Genomic DNA, 13,381 nt, shown 5'->3' on the forward strand with positions numbered 1-13,381 from the left:
TAGAAAGCCTACTCATCCTATCATACTTTATTATTATTATTATTATTATTATTATTATTATTAATCGAACGGAAAAATTGGGATGTTACATGGTGTTGGGTGGGAGTCTCTTTGCCTTAAGTTCTAATAGATGTTCCACGAACCCTCATTGATAATTAGTTACAAGTAGTGTCTGGTTTACATGCAAATTTCTATAAATTATTCAAATCTAAAGCATATATAAAATTGCCACGGATAATCCCATCAAGGACTCTTTCCCTGGACCCACTTTGAGATGTTGCCCCCGAATCCCCTTCCAATGGAACATAATCTCTAAGAACCCCTTTAGAAAAAGGAGGGGGGGGGGGGGGGGGGGCTATCTTTTGAACTTTAAGCTTGTTGGTTGGTACATGTACTAAGAAAAATTATTAGAGAGTGTGTATTTCAGACGTTCTAACTCCAATCGATTAATATTCTCGTTTTCTAATTTTAAGTAAGTCTCGATTCCCTAAACCGGCTTAATACGCTTAAATCATTAATACAAAACAAAATCAAGTGAAGCGGATAAAGAAGTTTGGTTACCCAACTTTTTACAATAAATGAAAGTACTGAACGCTCACAAAATTTATAAAATGACGATTAGTCATGTCAACCCTTTCCAACATTATATAAAAACATGTTAGTTAACCAAATACGGTCGATTCTCTCAATCCAACCTTAGATTTTCTCTCTTTTAAAATTGAAACCGAACATGTTTGAATTGAATTAAATTAACCCTTCGGATTGGCCACGCGGCATAAGTTTAATAATAATAATAATAATAATAATAATAATAATAAAGATGAGTTACAAATATATATTTATAGTCACTTTCATGTAAAGACACGTAAGCAATATCATGCATGAGGCAAGCTTTCAGCATTTATGGCCACGCAGCAAAGTTGCCGTTTGGAGTAACATTACATGGTGTTCATCTCTCGATCCCAACAAAAAAAACCACTACGAAACATCCAGGAAATTTCATAAACAACTCATCTCTTACCTCGATCGGTGAAATATTCAGATAATATATATTTCGATACAGTCTCATATATATTATGATCATCTTCATTTGATTATCAACAAGTGCTGCTTGTCTGTATTCAAATTAGTGTGTCATGAGTTCGATGGAGAGTTATGATTTGGAGAACGGAGAGACCGAGAAACCGGTTTTACCTGAGAAGACAAGAGATGTTTTACCTTGTGTTGATCGGTTTCGGATGTTAAGAGATTTTGTGGTGAATGTTCAGAAAGTGATATTTGAAACCAAACTTTTGGTGCTGTTTCCGGCCATTCCGATGGCGTTTGTAGCTCATTGGTACAGTTTGGGTAGAAAGTATATATATTGTTGAATCAATGTTGATTAATTATATATTATGCATATGTTTACTAGGTTACTTTAATTATATATTGAGGCCGGTATGATGTTTTGTTTTGTTTGTAGCCATGGATATTTGGTTTAAGTTTGCTTGGGTTGACTCCACTTGCAGAGCGTCTGAGTTTTCTAACTGAGTAAGTCTCATACTCATGCTCACAATATATTGCATGAGTCAACGTTTTATTTTGAATCTAACTTATGGTTAATGTGTATGCAGACAAATTGCATACTTCACAGGCCCTACAGGTATATATATACTTCTGAGTTCTATATCACTTTGATACATGATAACTACTTTTGCAAATAATGATCCAGTGTTTGGATTTGTAACGAGTATAATTCTACTATAAAAGAAAAAAATAAAAATAAAGTCTTGAGTTAAAGTAGCGGTGTTCGTGTCAACTAGGCAACTATTGGAGTGTTTTAAGACATGATTTATGATTTTCGGTTAGGGTCGTTATATTTAAACACCATCCTCATAATGTGTTAACAACTCTATACGGCTTGTATAGGGCTATACGAGTCGTATAACCCTCACATGACTAACTAATGTATATATGACAGTTTTTCCAATCTACACGGGTCGTATGGCCTGCTTCAAACATCTGACACTCTTCATCACAAATTAAAGGACAAAATTTTGCACATATATGGCTCGTATAGCCCCTATACAAGTCGAATAGGCACATATAATGTCCAAATAAATTATATGGTGTGTGAATAACCTATGCATTTCGGGTATTGGAGTTTGTTTGAATTTGAAGTTTATAGTTACATATTTTTCTTACAATCTTTACTTGTTGAATGATCATATTTTTCACATTAATATTTTATAATTCATTATTTTTAATTACCTGTTACTTTTTAATCTAACACAAATAAATATATTAGTTATATTTAACGAGTTGGGTTATTCTATAAAGATCAATAAAAATGAGAAAATGAGAAGTGTAAGAAGCTATGTTGCAAAGGAACCGGTACGGGAACGGGAAACGGCAAAACTCAAAAAATCAAGAAACGGGTACGGCACGGGTACGACAATAGATACATATAAAAAATAAATATATATTATAGATAATGTACCACAAAGTCCAAAATATATTCATATGTTGATGTAAACCTCAAAATTCATATATCTTTCAATGATAATCAATCATAAATTTTTCAAAATTCATACATCTTAAAGTAATCAAACTTTATCAATCATGTAATTATTTACCTACTACGTTAATTTGGATAAACGTTGAAAAGTTAAATAAGTGAAAAGAAAAAAACTAAGGCTGAGGGGTGTGGGGGGCGCGAGAGGGGGCGCGAGTGGGGGCGCCAGCCAATAATATTGTGACGTGTGGCAGAGAGAGAAAGTTGATAAGATGGGTGTTGGTAGTGGTGCTCGCGCCCCGGGACATGGTGTGGAGGGGCGCGAGAGGGGGCGCGAGCGGTTTTTTTTTTATTATTTTTTAAATGTAGTAAAAAAACGTATTATTAAAAAAACGCAAAAATTATTTAAAAAAACACACATTTTTTTGAAAATTCATATAATAAAAAAAACATACTAAAAATTAAACAAATAATAATATTTAATAATAAAACTAATCTAATACAAGATCCTCTGGTCGCCTCGCCCACAAATGTTCAACCAACTCATGTCGAAGATCCCCGTGTATCTCACGGCTCTTGATATTTGCTATGTTATGAAGTTTTTGTTGATCACTGATTGTGGACGGTTGTGGCGGAATGTCACCTTGGTAGTTTTGGCATATAGCTTTGCCCTCGTCTTCTAACGTCATGTTGTGTAGGATAAGACACGTGTAGACGACGTCCATTATCCTCTCCCGAGTCCAATAACGTATCGGGTTCGCCATAACATAATATTGTTTTTTTATAGCTCCAAAAGCTCTTTCAATATCTTTTCTAGCAGACTCTTGCTTCTTCGTAAAATACTTCCGTTTGTCGGCGACTGGCTCTGTAAAAGCTTGAACTAACACAGCCCATTCGTTGTAAATACCATCGACCAGATAGTACCCGTACTTGAAGAGTTCTTCATTTGCAACAAAAGATTGAGGTGGTTCAACCCCGTCGATAAGGTCGTTGATCAAATGTGACTGATCGATAACATTAAGGTCGTTATTTGACCCAGCAACACCAAAAAAAGCATGCCAAAACCAAAGATCATGTGACACCGCCGCCTCAAGTATGAGGGTCGCCCCTTCATGATCACCACGGTGGAACTGACCTCGCCAGGCCGTTGGACACATAGCCCATCCAACATGCGTACAATCGATGCTACCTAGCATCCCAGGAAAACCATGTTTTTCTGCGTGCACCTCATATATGCGTTGGATGTCATACGTTGTAGGTTTACGCAGATATCTCCGAGCGTAAGTCGATATGACTCCTACGTACAATATATATTAAAAAATGTAATAAATATTTAATAAAAAGTAAAATTAATGTTTTTTACCTTGGCAGAAAAAATGAAGGGATTCACGTGCAACCCTTTTCGACATCTGTAAATACTCATCCAAAGCGTCCGACGAGATGCCGTACGCTAGTTGACGGATAGCAGCCGTGCATTTTTGAAGAGGGGTAAAACCGGGAAGACCCCTAGCATCCTCCCTTTGTTGGAAAAAGGGATACCGTGCCTCTAAATCACTCGCTATACGCGTGAACAATTGTCTGCTCATTCGAAAACGAGTTCGAAAATCCGACTCCGCGTATACCGGTTGAGGGCTAAAATAATGCCTCATCAAAGTATCGTTAGCACCCGATCGATCACGATCACGAGGTGGTGCTCTAACCCTCGGGAGTCGGGGTTGATGGGCTTGATTTTGCAAGAGATTTACCACGGCTGCGGTCAAAACTCCCCCTACATGAAGAAGCAAATCATCCTCTTCGGAGGAGTCGGAATCAGACGAGTACCACGACATTATTTTTTTAAAAAAAATGGGACGATGGGTTGTTTGGAGATTGAAGTTGTGTTTGATATGGTAAAAATGGGTTGATTTAGGGGTATTATATAGGATTTTGTAAAGGTTTTTTTAAAAAAGTTTGAAAGAAATGGGTAATATATAGGAAGTGTTGTATAAAGAAATGGGTAAGTTTGGTGTTTTGTGAAGTTGTGTTAAAGTGTTGTATAAAATGGGTAATATATAGTAGTAGAAATTTTTTTTTTTTTTTAAAAATTAAGAGCCAACGGCTCATTTAAGCTTTCAAACGGCTCTTTTCACCATTCCCCATGCCCCTCACGCTCAACCTGTCCCGCGAACCCCCTGGCGCCTGCCTCTTTTTCCGCGCTCGCGCCCCTCTCGCGCCCCTCTCGCGCCTCGGTGGTGTGGTGCTCGCGCCCCGGGGTGCGAGCGGCTGTCCTCTTGCGCCCTTTCTCACGCTCCACACCCCTCAGCCTAAGCCATGCGCGCGCCTCGAAAATAGTAAGATACTAAATGTATTCTAAAATAGTAAACGTAGACTAGTAAAACAATATAGGCATATAGCCTACTTTTTAGTTTTTACTCCATAACACAGAAGCCATTTAATAGCTTTACTCATTACCAACATCTCCTTCCTTCTTCTTCACCTATTTATGAAAGCTTGTCGCCATAGTTGCCGGAAAAACAATCCAACCATGCCATTTTTCCCCCTTCTGTTCACACTTTAAACGCTTCTGAAGTAACAATTTAGAGGGTCAACTGGTCAAGCTTAAAGAAAGGTTCTTCTTGGTATATCTCGGTTAACATAAATTCCGACGACTGGAAGGTTCATGGACCCTCCCCTAAATCCGCCGATGAGCACCCTTTAAATTGCGGAAACGTTTAAAAATCGTCCCCAAAGTTCTGGAAACGTATCGAAACAATCTATGACTTTTCGAAACGGTCAACGACCGTCCCCAACTTTAAGGAAACGGTCAAGAAACGTTTCCGGCCGTCCCCGTCGGCGTTTCCGTCCCCGGCGAGTTTCCGGGACGGGGTACGACAGGTTGGCCGCGTTTCCGTGCATCAGAGGTAAGAAGTTATAATTAGTTGGCATGAGTCAAGTATGAATCAAAGAAAAAATGATATAAAAGTATTAATTGTACATATTTTCTCTATTCACATGCAAGTCTCATGCTAATTACTCTGTCATTTTAAAAAGTTTATAACCTTTTCATATGATATTTATAAAATATAAAAAATCATCATAATAACAAGTGTTTTTTTATCTTTAACATGTGTATAATTTTGTTATATAAAAGTTAAAACAAAAATTACGTTATTGTGTTTTTTTGTTTACCATTGTGTCTTTTTTCGTCATTGTGTCTTTCTGTTTGTCATTGTGTTTTTTCGTCATTGTGTATTTCAAATCATCATTGTGTTTTTTTAAATACTAATAACACCGTTTTGTAATAATAATATGTAAATATAATAAAAAATATCAACAAATTAACTAATACATAAAACATAATGATGAATATATATTACACAATAACCTGAAAAGTAAAACACAATGATGAATACATATAACAGAATGACCTGAAACATAAGACACAATGGTGAATACATATAACACAATAACCTGAAACGTAAAATGGAAACTACATATTACACAATAACTTGAACGTAATACACAATGAACATAATACTACAAAATGACACGAATGAAATAATAAGTAAAAAGACAAATGTTGAGCACAAAGACAAAATAACGAACAAAAAGACACAATGATGTAATCTTTGTTTTATTTTTTATCTTTAATATGAGTATCAATTGAAAAATACGGACCAAAATCTATAACACAGTGCATAGAAAAATCTAATTAAAAAACACAATTAACAACCAAATAATATAATTTAAAAAACTAACTTTTTATTTTTATTTTTATGTAAATATTCATATATAAAGATAAAAAACGCTTGTTATTATGGTGATTTTTTTAAATAAAAATTTGTCAGGTGAAAAAGTTATGAACGTTTTAAAATGATGAAGGAATTGACATGTGTCTTGCATGTGGATAGAGAAAGTCATTATAAGTGAGTTATCACCTTCATGCACTTCTCATCAGTTTTTATTATTATAAGCTCCACCATCCAAATATAAAATCAATGAAAATAAAAAAGCTTTTTTTTGTTCCAAAGATTACAAATGTCATATATGGCTTATGTAAATTTATTTAATAACTTGATTATGAAAGAGAGTTAGTTCAGTAGAAAACATATTAATATTGTATTGAACTTTTTTTTAATCAAATTGGAGGTGGCCCACATGGCCACATATCCAACATTAAGACACGCATCCGAATGATCAATAAAATTTTATTTTAATAAAATAATATATGGTAAGAATCCAATATCTTGAGAATGACATATGGGAGGCATGCAATATTGATATTCAGGTTATGGGTTGAAACTAAGTGTGCAGAGAGAAACTGATGATGTATTTGATATATATCTATAAAGTATAAACATTCAATAAACATCACATATTTTCTCTTTTACATACATCCTTTCTAAATGATCTTATCTAAAGGGTGTATGGGTATCTATAAAAAGTAGATGGCAGCGGTTTTTCTGGAATGATTTTGAACAGCTTATCGCATCTCTTAATTGAGACTAAACTCACAACCTTCTGGTTGAAGTCCATACATCTTTGCCACTATAAAAAGCAACTAGTGGTTGTCCGGTTCCGGATTGACGGACTTGAACAAAGACTAAATAAAAAACATAGAAACTAATAATGAATAAAAAAACTCCAAAAGTCCACTAAATTACAACCTAATAATGGGGCAACTAATAAGAACTAAAAAAGGCACCAAAAATTTCCAAAAAAAATTCATTTAAGGGCTCATTCATTTATACCTTTATACTTGTATGAAGCACCCGAAATCTTAGAAACAACCCTCTCTATCGGAGAGAAATATCTAAACTTTAGGTTTTGGTGAGAATTTATAATTTTAATAAAATATCAAGACTTAAATAATAAAATCATCATCATCATCATCGTACTCAGTATATCCCACCAATAGCAAAGCTATGGTAGGGTCTGAGGAGGGTAAGATGTAGGCAGCCTTACCTCTACCCCATAGGGATAGAGAGGCTGCTTCCGGTGAGACCCCCGGCTCGATAGTAGTTTTGCATCAAGCCTTGGACATAAGGCACATAGCACTCAATCATCGGACACCGGCTGATCGGTGCATGTACCCTTATCTTTCAGCTATCAACGCCACTACATGATACCTGATTAACCGTCCGTCACTTTTAACGTTATTTTCACGAGATTAGTAAAACAACGTCAAAATTAGTGCAATTTCACTTTTGCCCACCCGAGGGTTCACACATATATACATCATATGTGCGCACCGCAAGCAGGGCTAACTTAAATAATAAAATATGAAGTATAAAGTACTAAATGAATCAAAAATGATTTTGAGAGAAAAACGTAATAAAAAGTGAGAAATCTAATCCAACAATTAGAATTTAGAACCATGTGATTCACCGTTTTGATTGGTGGTTTGCTGGTTCAAAGAGGCATAACCAGACCGGTCATGAAAACACTATCGTAACCAACAAACATGTTTTAATGGTGGTATAATTATATTTTTGTATGCATGAGCCTATACTTATAACTGATGTACGAAACATTGCAGTGGGAGGGCTGGTGAACGCTACATGTGGGAATGCAACCGAGTTGATAATAGTAATATTTGCTCTCCACAAAAGAAAAATGCATGTGCTCAAATACTCTCTTTTGGGTTCCATCCTCTCAAATCTCCTCCTTGTTCTTGGCTCCTCTCTCTTATGTGGTGGCATTGCCAACATCAACAAACACCAAAAATTCGACCATGTAAGTACACCACCAACCTTACTTTTCCCCATCGATAAGTGGCGGAACCATGCTTGATTCCTGTCACTAGAGTTTATATGTTTTTTATATATAAAATATGAGTTTATTCTAGGAAAAGAAATTTAATGGGACCCTATTCTCTAGAGAACAGAACTCTCATTATTACTAAAAATTTATTGTTCCGCCACTGCTTCCTACCTCATTTCAATAAAATTCCATCCGAATCCTGTTAAGAAAAACTTATCTTATTGATCCCTTTGCATGTCATTTATATCACTAACAGAAGCAAGCAAATGCCAACACCTTGCTTTTGTTGCTTGGCCTGCTATGCCACATCACGCCATTGTTGTTTAATCTCAACATGACGGATCCACTCGAAATGGATGGCATTTCGGTTCTACAGCTATCAAGGGCTAGCAGCATTGTCATGTTGTTTGCATATGTAGCATATCTCTTTTTTCAGTTAAAACCCCACACTCAACTTTTTGAACCACTGGAGGTTTGTCACTTTTGACTTGTTCAGTTTTCAGGTCAAACATATATGATACCTATTAATATGCTTTCTTGGAGTTAATGTTATAAAGTTAATTTTTATTAGGACCAAGATGCTGATGACAACAATATTAAGGAGACAGCATCCATTGGTTGTTGGAGTGCGTTTATATGGTTATGCTTGATGACATTAATCATCGCGGTTTTGTCAGAGTATGTTGTGGGCACAATTGAGGTAAGTATAAAAACTAAAAATAGAAGTTAATCATGATGTTAAACCCAAACTGATTTTGATATATTATTGTATCAGGATGCATCAGAAACTTGGGGAATATCTGTGAGTTTTATCAGCATAATTTTGCTACCAATTGTCGGTAATGCCGCAGAACATGCTGGGTCTGTTATATTCGCCTTTAAGAACAAACTGGTGAGACATATACATGCATGCATGTCTCAAACGTTTATCGATGCATTATTGGATTGTATTGTACAACTAGGCATCATAATATCTATAACTTTTAATTGTGCCAAATTGCGCAGGATATATCTCTTGGTGTCGCGATGGGTTCCACATCTCAGATCTTAATGTTTGTGGTGAGAAAACATGACAATATAATAAATCTCGAGATCTGATTGTATGTGTTGTATGGTACAACGCGTTGGTTCGCGTTCATGGATTCTAACATGTAACAGATTCTTGAACGTGTTGTAGCGTTCAAGTCATTGACGCATGCACACTTGCTAGGCTAGAACACTAATACAATACTGTATGTGAATTGAATCAGGTTCCTTTGTGTGTGGTTATTGCCTGGATAATGGGAATAAACATGAGTCTTGATTTTGGACTTCTTGAAACTGGTTGTCTTGCCTTCTCAATTTTCCTTACAGCCTTCACTTTACAGGTTTTGACATTTCACCCCTTTTCTTTAGTATATTTAGTAACCATTTAACTTAATTATTGTGGTATAAATCATTTTCAGGATGGAAATTCACACTACTTGAAAGGAGTGATTCTTACCCTTGCCTATGTAGTTGTCGGGGCATGCTTCTTTGTTCAACATGTTCCCCTTGGTAAGTCTAGTCTGCTTTTAACTTATACGTTATAGAATTTCACTGTTTTTAATTAATACATTTTGTCAATGTAGTAGTGAAGTTGATGCACCTGTTTTTTAATTAATACATATATATGTACCACATAAAAAAGTTTATAGGGATCACCCTTGATCCTCTGGATCTACTAAGACCATGTGTAGTCATAACCCCCGTTGTGGGGGCGTTATGCGGCATGTGTGGTGTAACTGATTACCGGTATATAACCCCATAACCCCCCTTTCAATCATTACACAATTTATTATCTTTTTAATTTATTCTCTATTTTTTAATAAAAATAAAATATATAAATGTGCGGGAAAAAATGATTGGTTGGAGCCCCCCCCCCTTCTCACGCACCCACCCACATAATGCCCCGGGGGCGGTGTTTGGTGCGCTATGGGGTACCATAACGCCCCCACTACACAAGGTCTAACACACACAACTTATTAATTTTAATGTTTCGTGATATCATGTGGCAATTGTTAACATGCACAAATTATCATTTTCTAATCTTATTTTGTTTCTGATACCTTGTGTACGTAGCAGATGACTCAAACAGCAACAACTTAAAGCCAGTAGGAAATGTAGTTGCTTGATTGCCTGTTTTTATGTGTTAGCTTTTTAATGTTCGCTTAGCTGAACCCGGTTCCTATTATTCATCAACCACTTGGAACAAATTAGCTATCTGAACCCCGTTCATGTTATTCGTCAACCACTCAACCAGAAGTTCACGGTTTCAAAATCGTTTGGAAATCTTAGTAAATAATATGCAAGGGCTTAGAGAATTGACAAGACAAGATGACCCAACTTCTATCACACTTTTTGGTGTTTTGCTAGTTCTTTGTTTCATGTTTACAGCTCAAATAATTGTAAATTGTAGTGTTTGTTTATTTTTTTAGTCTAAACTATGTTATTTAATACGTTTTGTCTTGTAGTCAATGTAAATGAATCTTTTTATGGTTCGAATGTATATATTTAGGCATGTTCCACCACCTCAATGTGATACCAATTATCAATCCAGCATACCAATTATATGCGTTTGATTGGCCATTTCGTTGATAACTGGCAACGTCATAAAAGAACATAAACTTTTAAGTGATACTTCATAACGGTGATGATACCATAAGGACATTGAGGAGTGTTGAGGAACGGGGATAGAACGGGTGATAACAGATAATGCATCATCAAACGATGTGGTGGTTAGAAAATACAAATTAAAGTAAGCTATCATATTTGATCGGAATGGTAAGTCGGTAACTATATTGACGTTAGATGTTTTGTTTGCCGGCCATTTCGTTAACCTAGCTAATAGTACTTTTAGGATGGACTGATTACAGATATAACAAAATAAAATCATTAACTGTATTCGTAACGTCGTAATTAAAACACACAAGATCGTCACCAGCTAGGCTTGCAATTTTTAGAAAGTGTTGCTGATAAAAAGCATAGAGGTGAAATGTTTGCTGACTTTGAATAGTAGATGGAATAACACATGGCATGCTAGATATATAGGGCTATTCGAAAGGATAGTAGTTTTTTGAAAGATTTAGATGAGGTGCCACATCAGGTCATAGAGCTTATAATGAGAAGAATAAATTACTTGAACTTTTTAAACGAAAAAGCGATAGATTTGTTTTGTTCGAATTATGTGACAGCACATGAAGCTTATATAATGAGGTTATGAAAGTTGATGATTACCTAAATAAAATGTTTATTGAAGAGGGATAACTTATTGAATTTTTAGAGAGAATATCACTGATGAAATACAAATTTGAAAAACATTTTGAAGATGTGGAGTGGAGTAATAAGATGTTTTGAGTTCGCGAGTATCTTGGTTCCACAAATGAAAGTTACGATGGCTGAGTACGGTTATTTAAAAAGTTGTGAGTTGATGAAAGCATTCGGTGTGTCACATACAATTTAAAAGTGGATTGGCTGATGAGGTGAAAGCCGAGATGCAATAACTGGGAAGAGATTTTGATTGAGGTGTTATGTGAAGCCGGTTCTAGCATTCCGATTCCTACATGAACTAAAGTAGAACAAGGTCGGGGTAAACAAATTATGGATGAGTCAACTTGAGAAATTGCAAGGTGGTGTTGTCCGGTCGTTTAGTATGAGCACATAATTTGAAAGATACCTACTGGAAGATCATGAAGATATGAGCAACAAGCTTTAATATCTCGCTTTAGCAGAAGGTAAATTCAACTAGATATCCAACCTTGTCACATATTAAGAAAGGTTATATTTGTTAGTTAGGTAACTTTATATGCTTTATAACTTTGAATTCAACAAATTAGTTTTGTTTTGTTTTCAAATATGCTGGCTATTTCAATTTCAACTGTAGCTTATGAGTTTGCTTTTAGCACGAGTGGACGTGTAGTAGAGTCCCACAAAAGTCCGTTACCCCCACTACTGTTGAGGCGTTAATTTACACTAAGGAATTGGATTCAAAAGGGGGAAATGGATTTGAAATGGGAGAAAAGAAATAAACAAAGAGGAGAATGCAGCTAAATTCGACGAGTTCGCAAAAGGTAAATGTTATTATTTTTTGTCAATCACATTCTTGTTTTTTTAATTGCTAACCATCTGTTTCATTTAGATATATCGAGTTGATGAATATCAAATGAACATTTATGGAGTAACTACTTTGAAAATGAAGACAAGACAACAAAATTTATTTGAGTTATTTGAAACGTTTTTATGGTTTGAATTGTTTGTGTTGTTTGTTGTATTCGAATTTTATTGTTTGAAGTCTGAACTTTATGGTTTTCATGAGGATTTGAAGCTACTGTGTTGTTAATCCCCATGTGTATGTAATGTTACATGCTTCAATTCAACCCAGTTGCTGATCACTAAATAATGCACATTGTAATAATGACCCATTAAATTAATTGAAGTTACTGGCCCACAACCGTATATTCAATTTGATGCGACTGGGCCCACACCACAACCGTTAATTTGCTACTAGTCAAATTGCACTAATTTTGACGTTATTTTACTAATCTCGTGAAAATAACGTTAAAAGTGGCGGAAGGTTAATCAGGCATCATGTGGTGGCGTTGATAGCCGAAAGACAAGGGCACATGCACCGATCAGCCGGTGTCCCGATGATTGAGTGCTATGTGCCTTATGTCCAAGGCTTGATGCAAAACTACTATCGAGCCGGGGGTCACACCGGAAGCAGCCTCTCTATCCCTATGGGATAGAGGTAAGGCTGTCTACATCTTACCCTCCTCAGACCCTAACATAACATTGCTATTGGTGAGATATACTGAGTACGATGATGATGATGATGATGATGATCACATTGTCTTTAAATTCTGGCCCCAGTTATTCACTGTCAAAAAATAAACGGGTCTTGCCGAGATTCGTTGGCCATCTAACCCATGAGACCCTTTACTTACCCAACCCATATATTGCCATATAGTTCGGTTCATGATTCAAATAACTACTAGTATTGTATTCAGTTTTTGGTTCTAACAGATTCGATCCAGATCCGAATCATGTTTAGAATATAAAATTGCATTTTTTTATGTTTTATTTTTTATTTTTTAACCTTATAACAAACGGTCTACTTATTCATTGGTA

The 13,381-nt window shown here is 35.7% G+C and overlaps 1 protein-coding gene across 1 annotated transcript; it reads left to right on the forward strand.

Annotated features, from left to right (window-relative positions):
* The first annotated feature begins 1,145 nt into the window (after positions 1-1,145).
* Positions 1,146-10,917, forward strand: LOC143580607 (vacuolar cation/proton exchanger 1-like). Its single transcript, XM_077063582.1, has 11 exons — positions 1,146-1,325; positions 1,463-1,530; positions 1,614-1,642; positions 8,013-8,209; positions 8,493-8,708; positions 8,808-8,936; positions 9,012-9,128; positions 9,242-9,295; positions 9,487-9,603; positions 9,682-9,772; positions 10,337-10,917. The coding sequence occupies exons 1-11, from the start codon at positions 1,146-1,148 to the stop codon at positions 10,387-10,389; spliced, it is 1,251 nt and encodes a 416-aa protein (XP_076919697.1). The 3' UTR covers positions 10,390-10,917.
* The last annotated feature ends 2,464 nt before the right edge of the window (positions 10,918-13,381 follow it).

This window comes from Bidens hawaiensis, unplaced genomic scaffold (assembly GCF_021521415.1).
Source record: "Bidens hawaiensis isolate Kalapana, Puna unplaced genomic scaffold, B.hawaiensis_p1.1 tig00030533_1, whole genome shotgun sequence".
NCBI lineage: Eukaryota > Viridiplantae > Streptophyta > Magnoliopsida > Asterales > Asteraceae > Bidens > Bidens hawaiensis.

Bases quoted from the DNA above. Each gene is read 5' to 3' on its own strand.
- LOC143580607 (XM_077063582.1), top strand. From the start codon at position 1,146: ATGGAGAGTTATGATTTGGAGAACGGAGAGACCGAGAAACCGGTTTTA. The intron at 1,643-8,012 runs GTATATATATAC...GAAACATTGCAG, and splicing joins ATACTTCACAGGCCCTACAG to TGGGAGGGCTGGTGAACGCT. The intron at 9,773-10,336 runs GTAAGTCTAGTC...TTGTGTACGTAG, and splicing joins TGTTCAACATGTTCCCCTTG to CAGATGACTCAAACAGCAAC.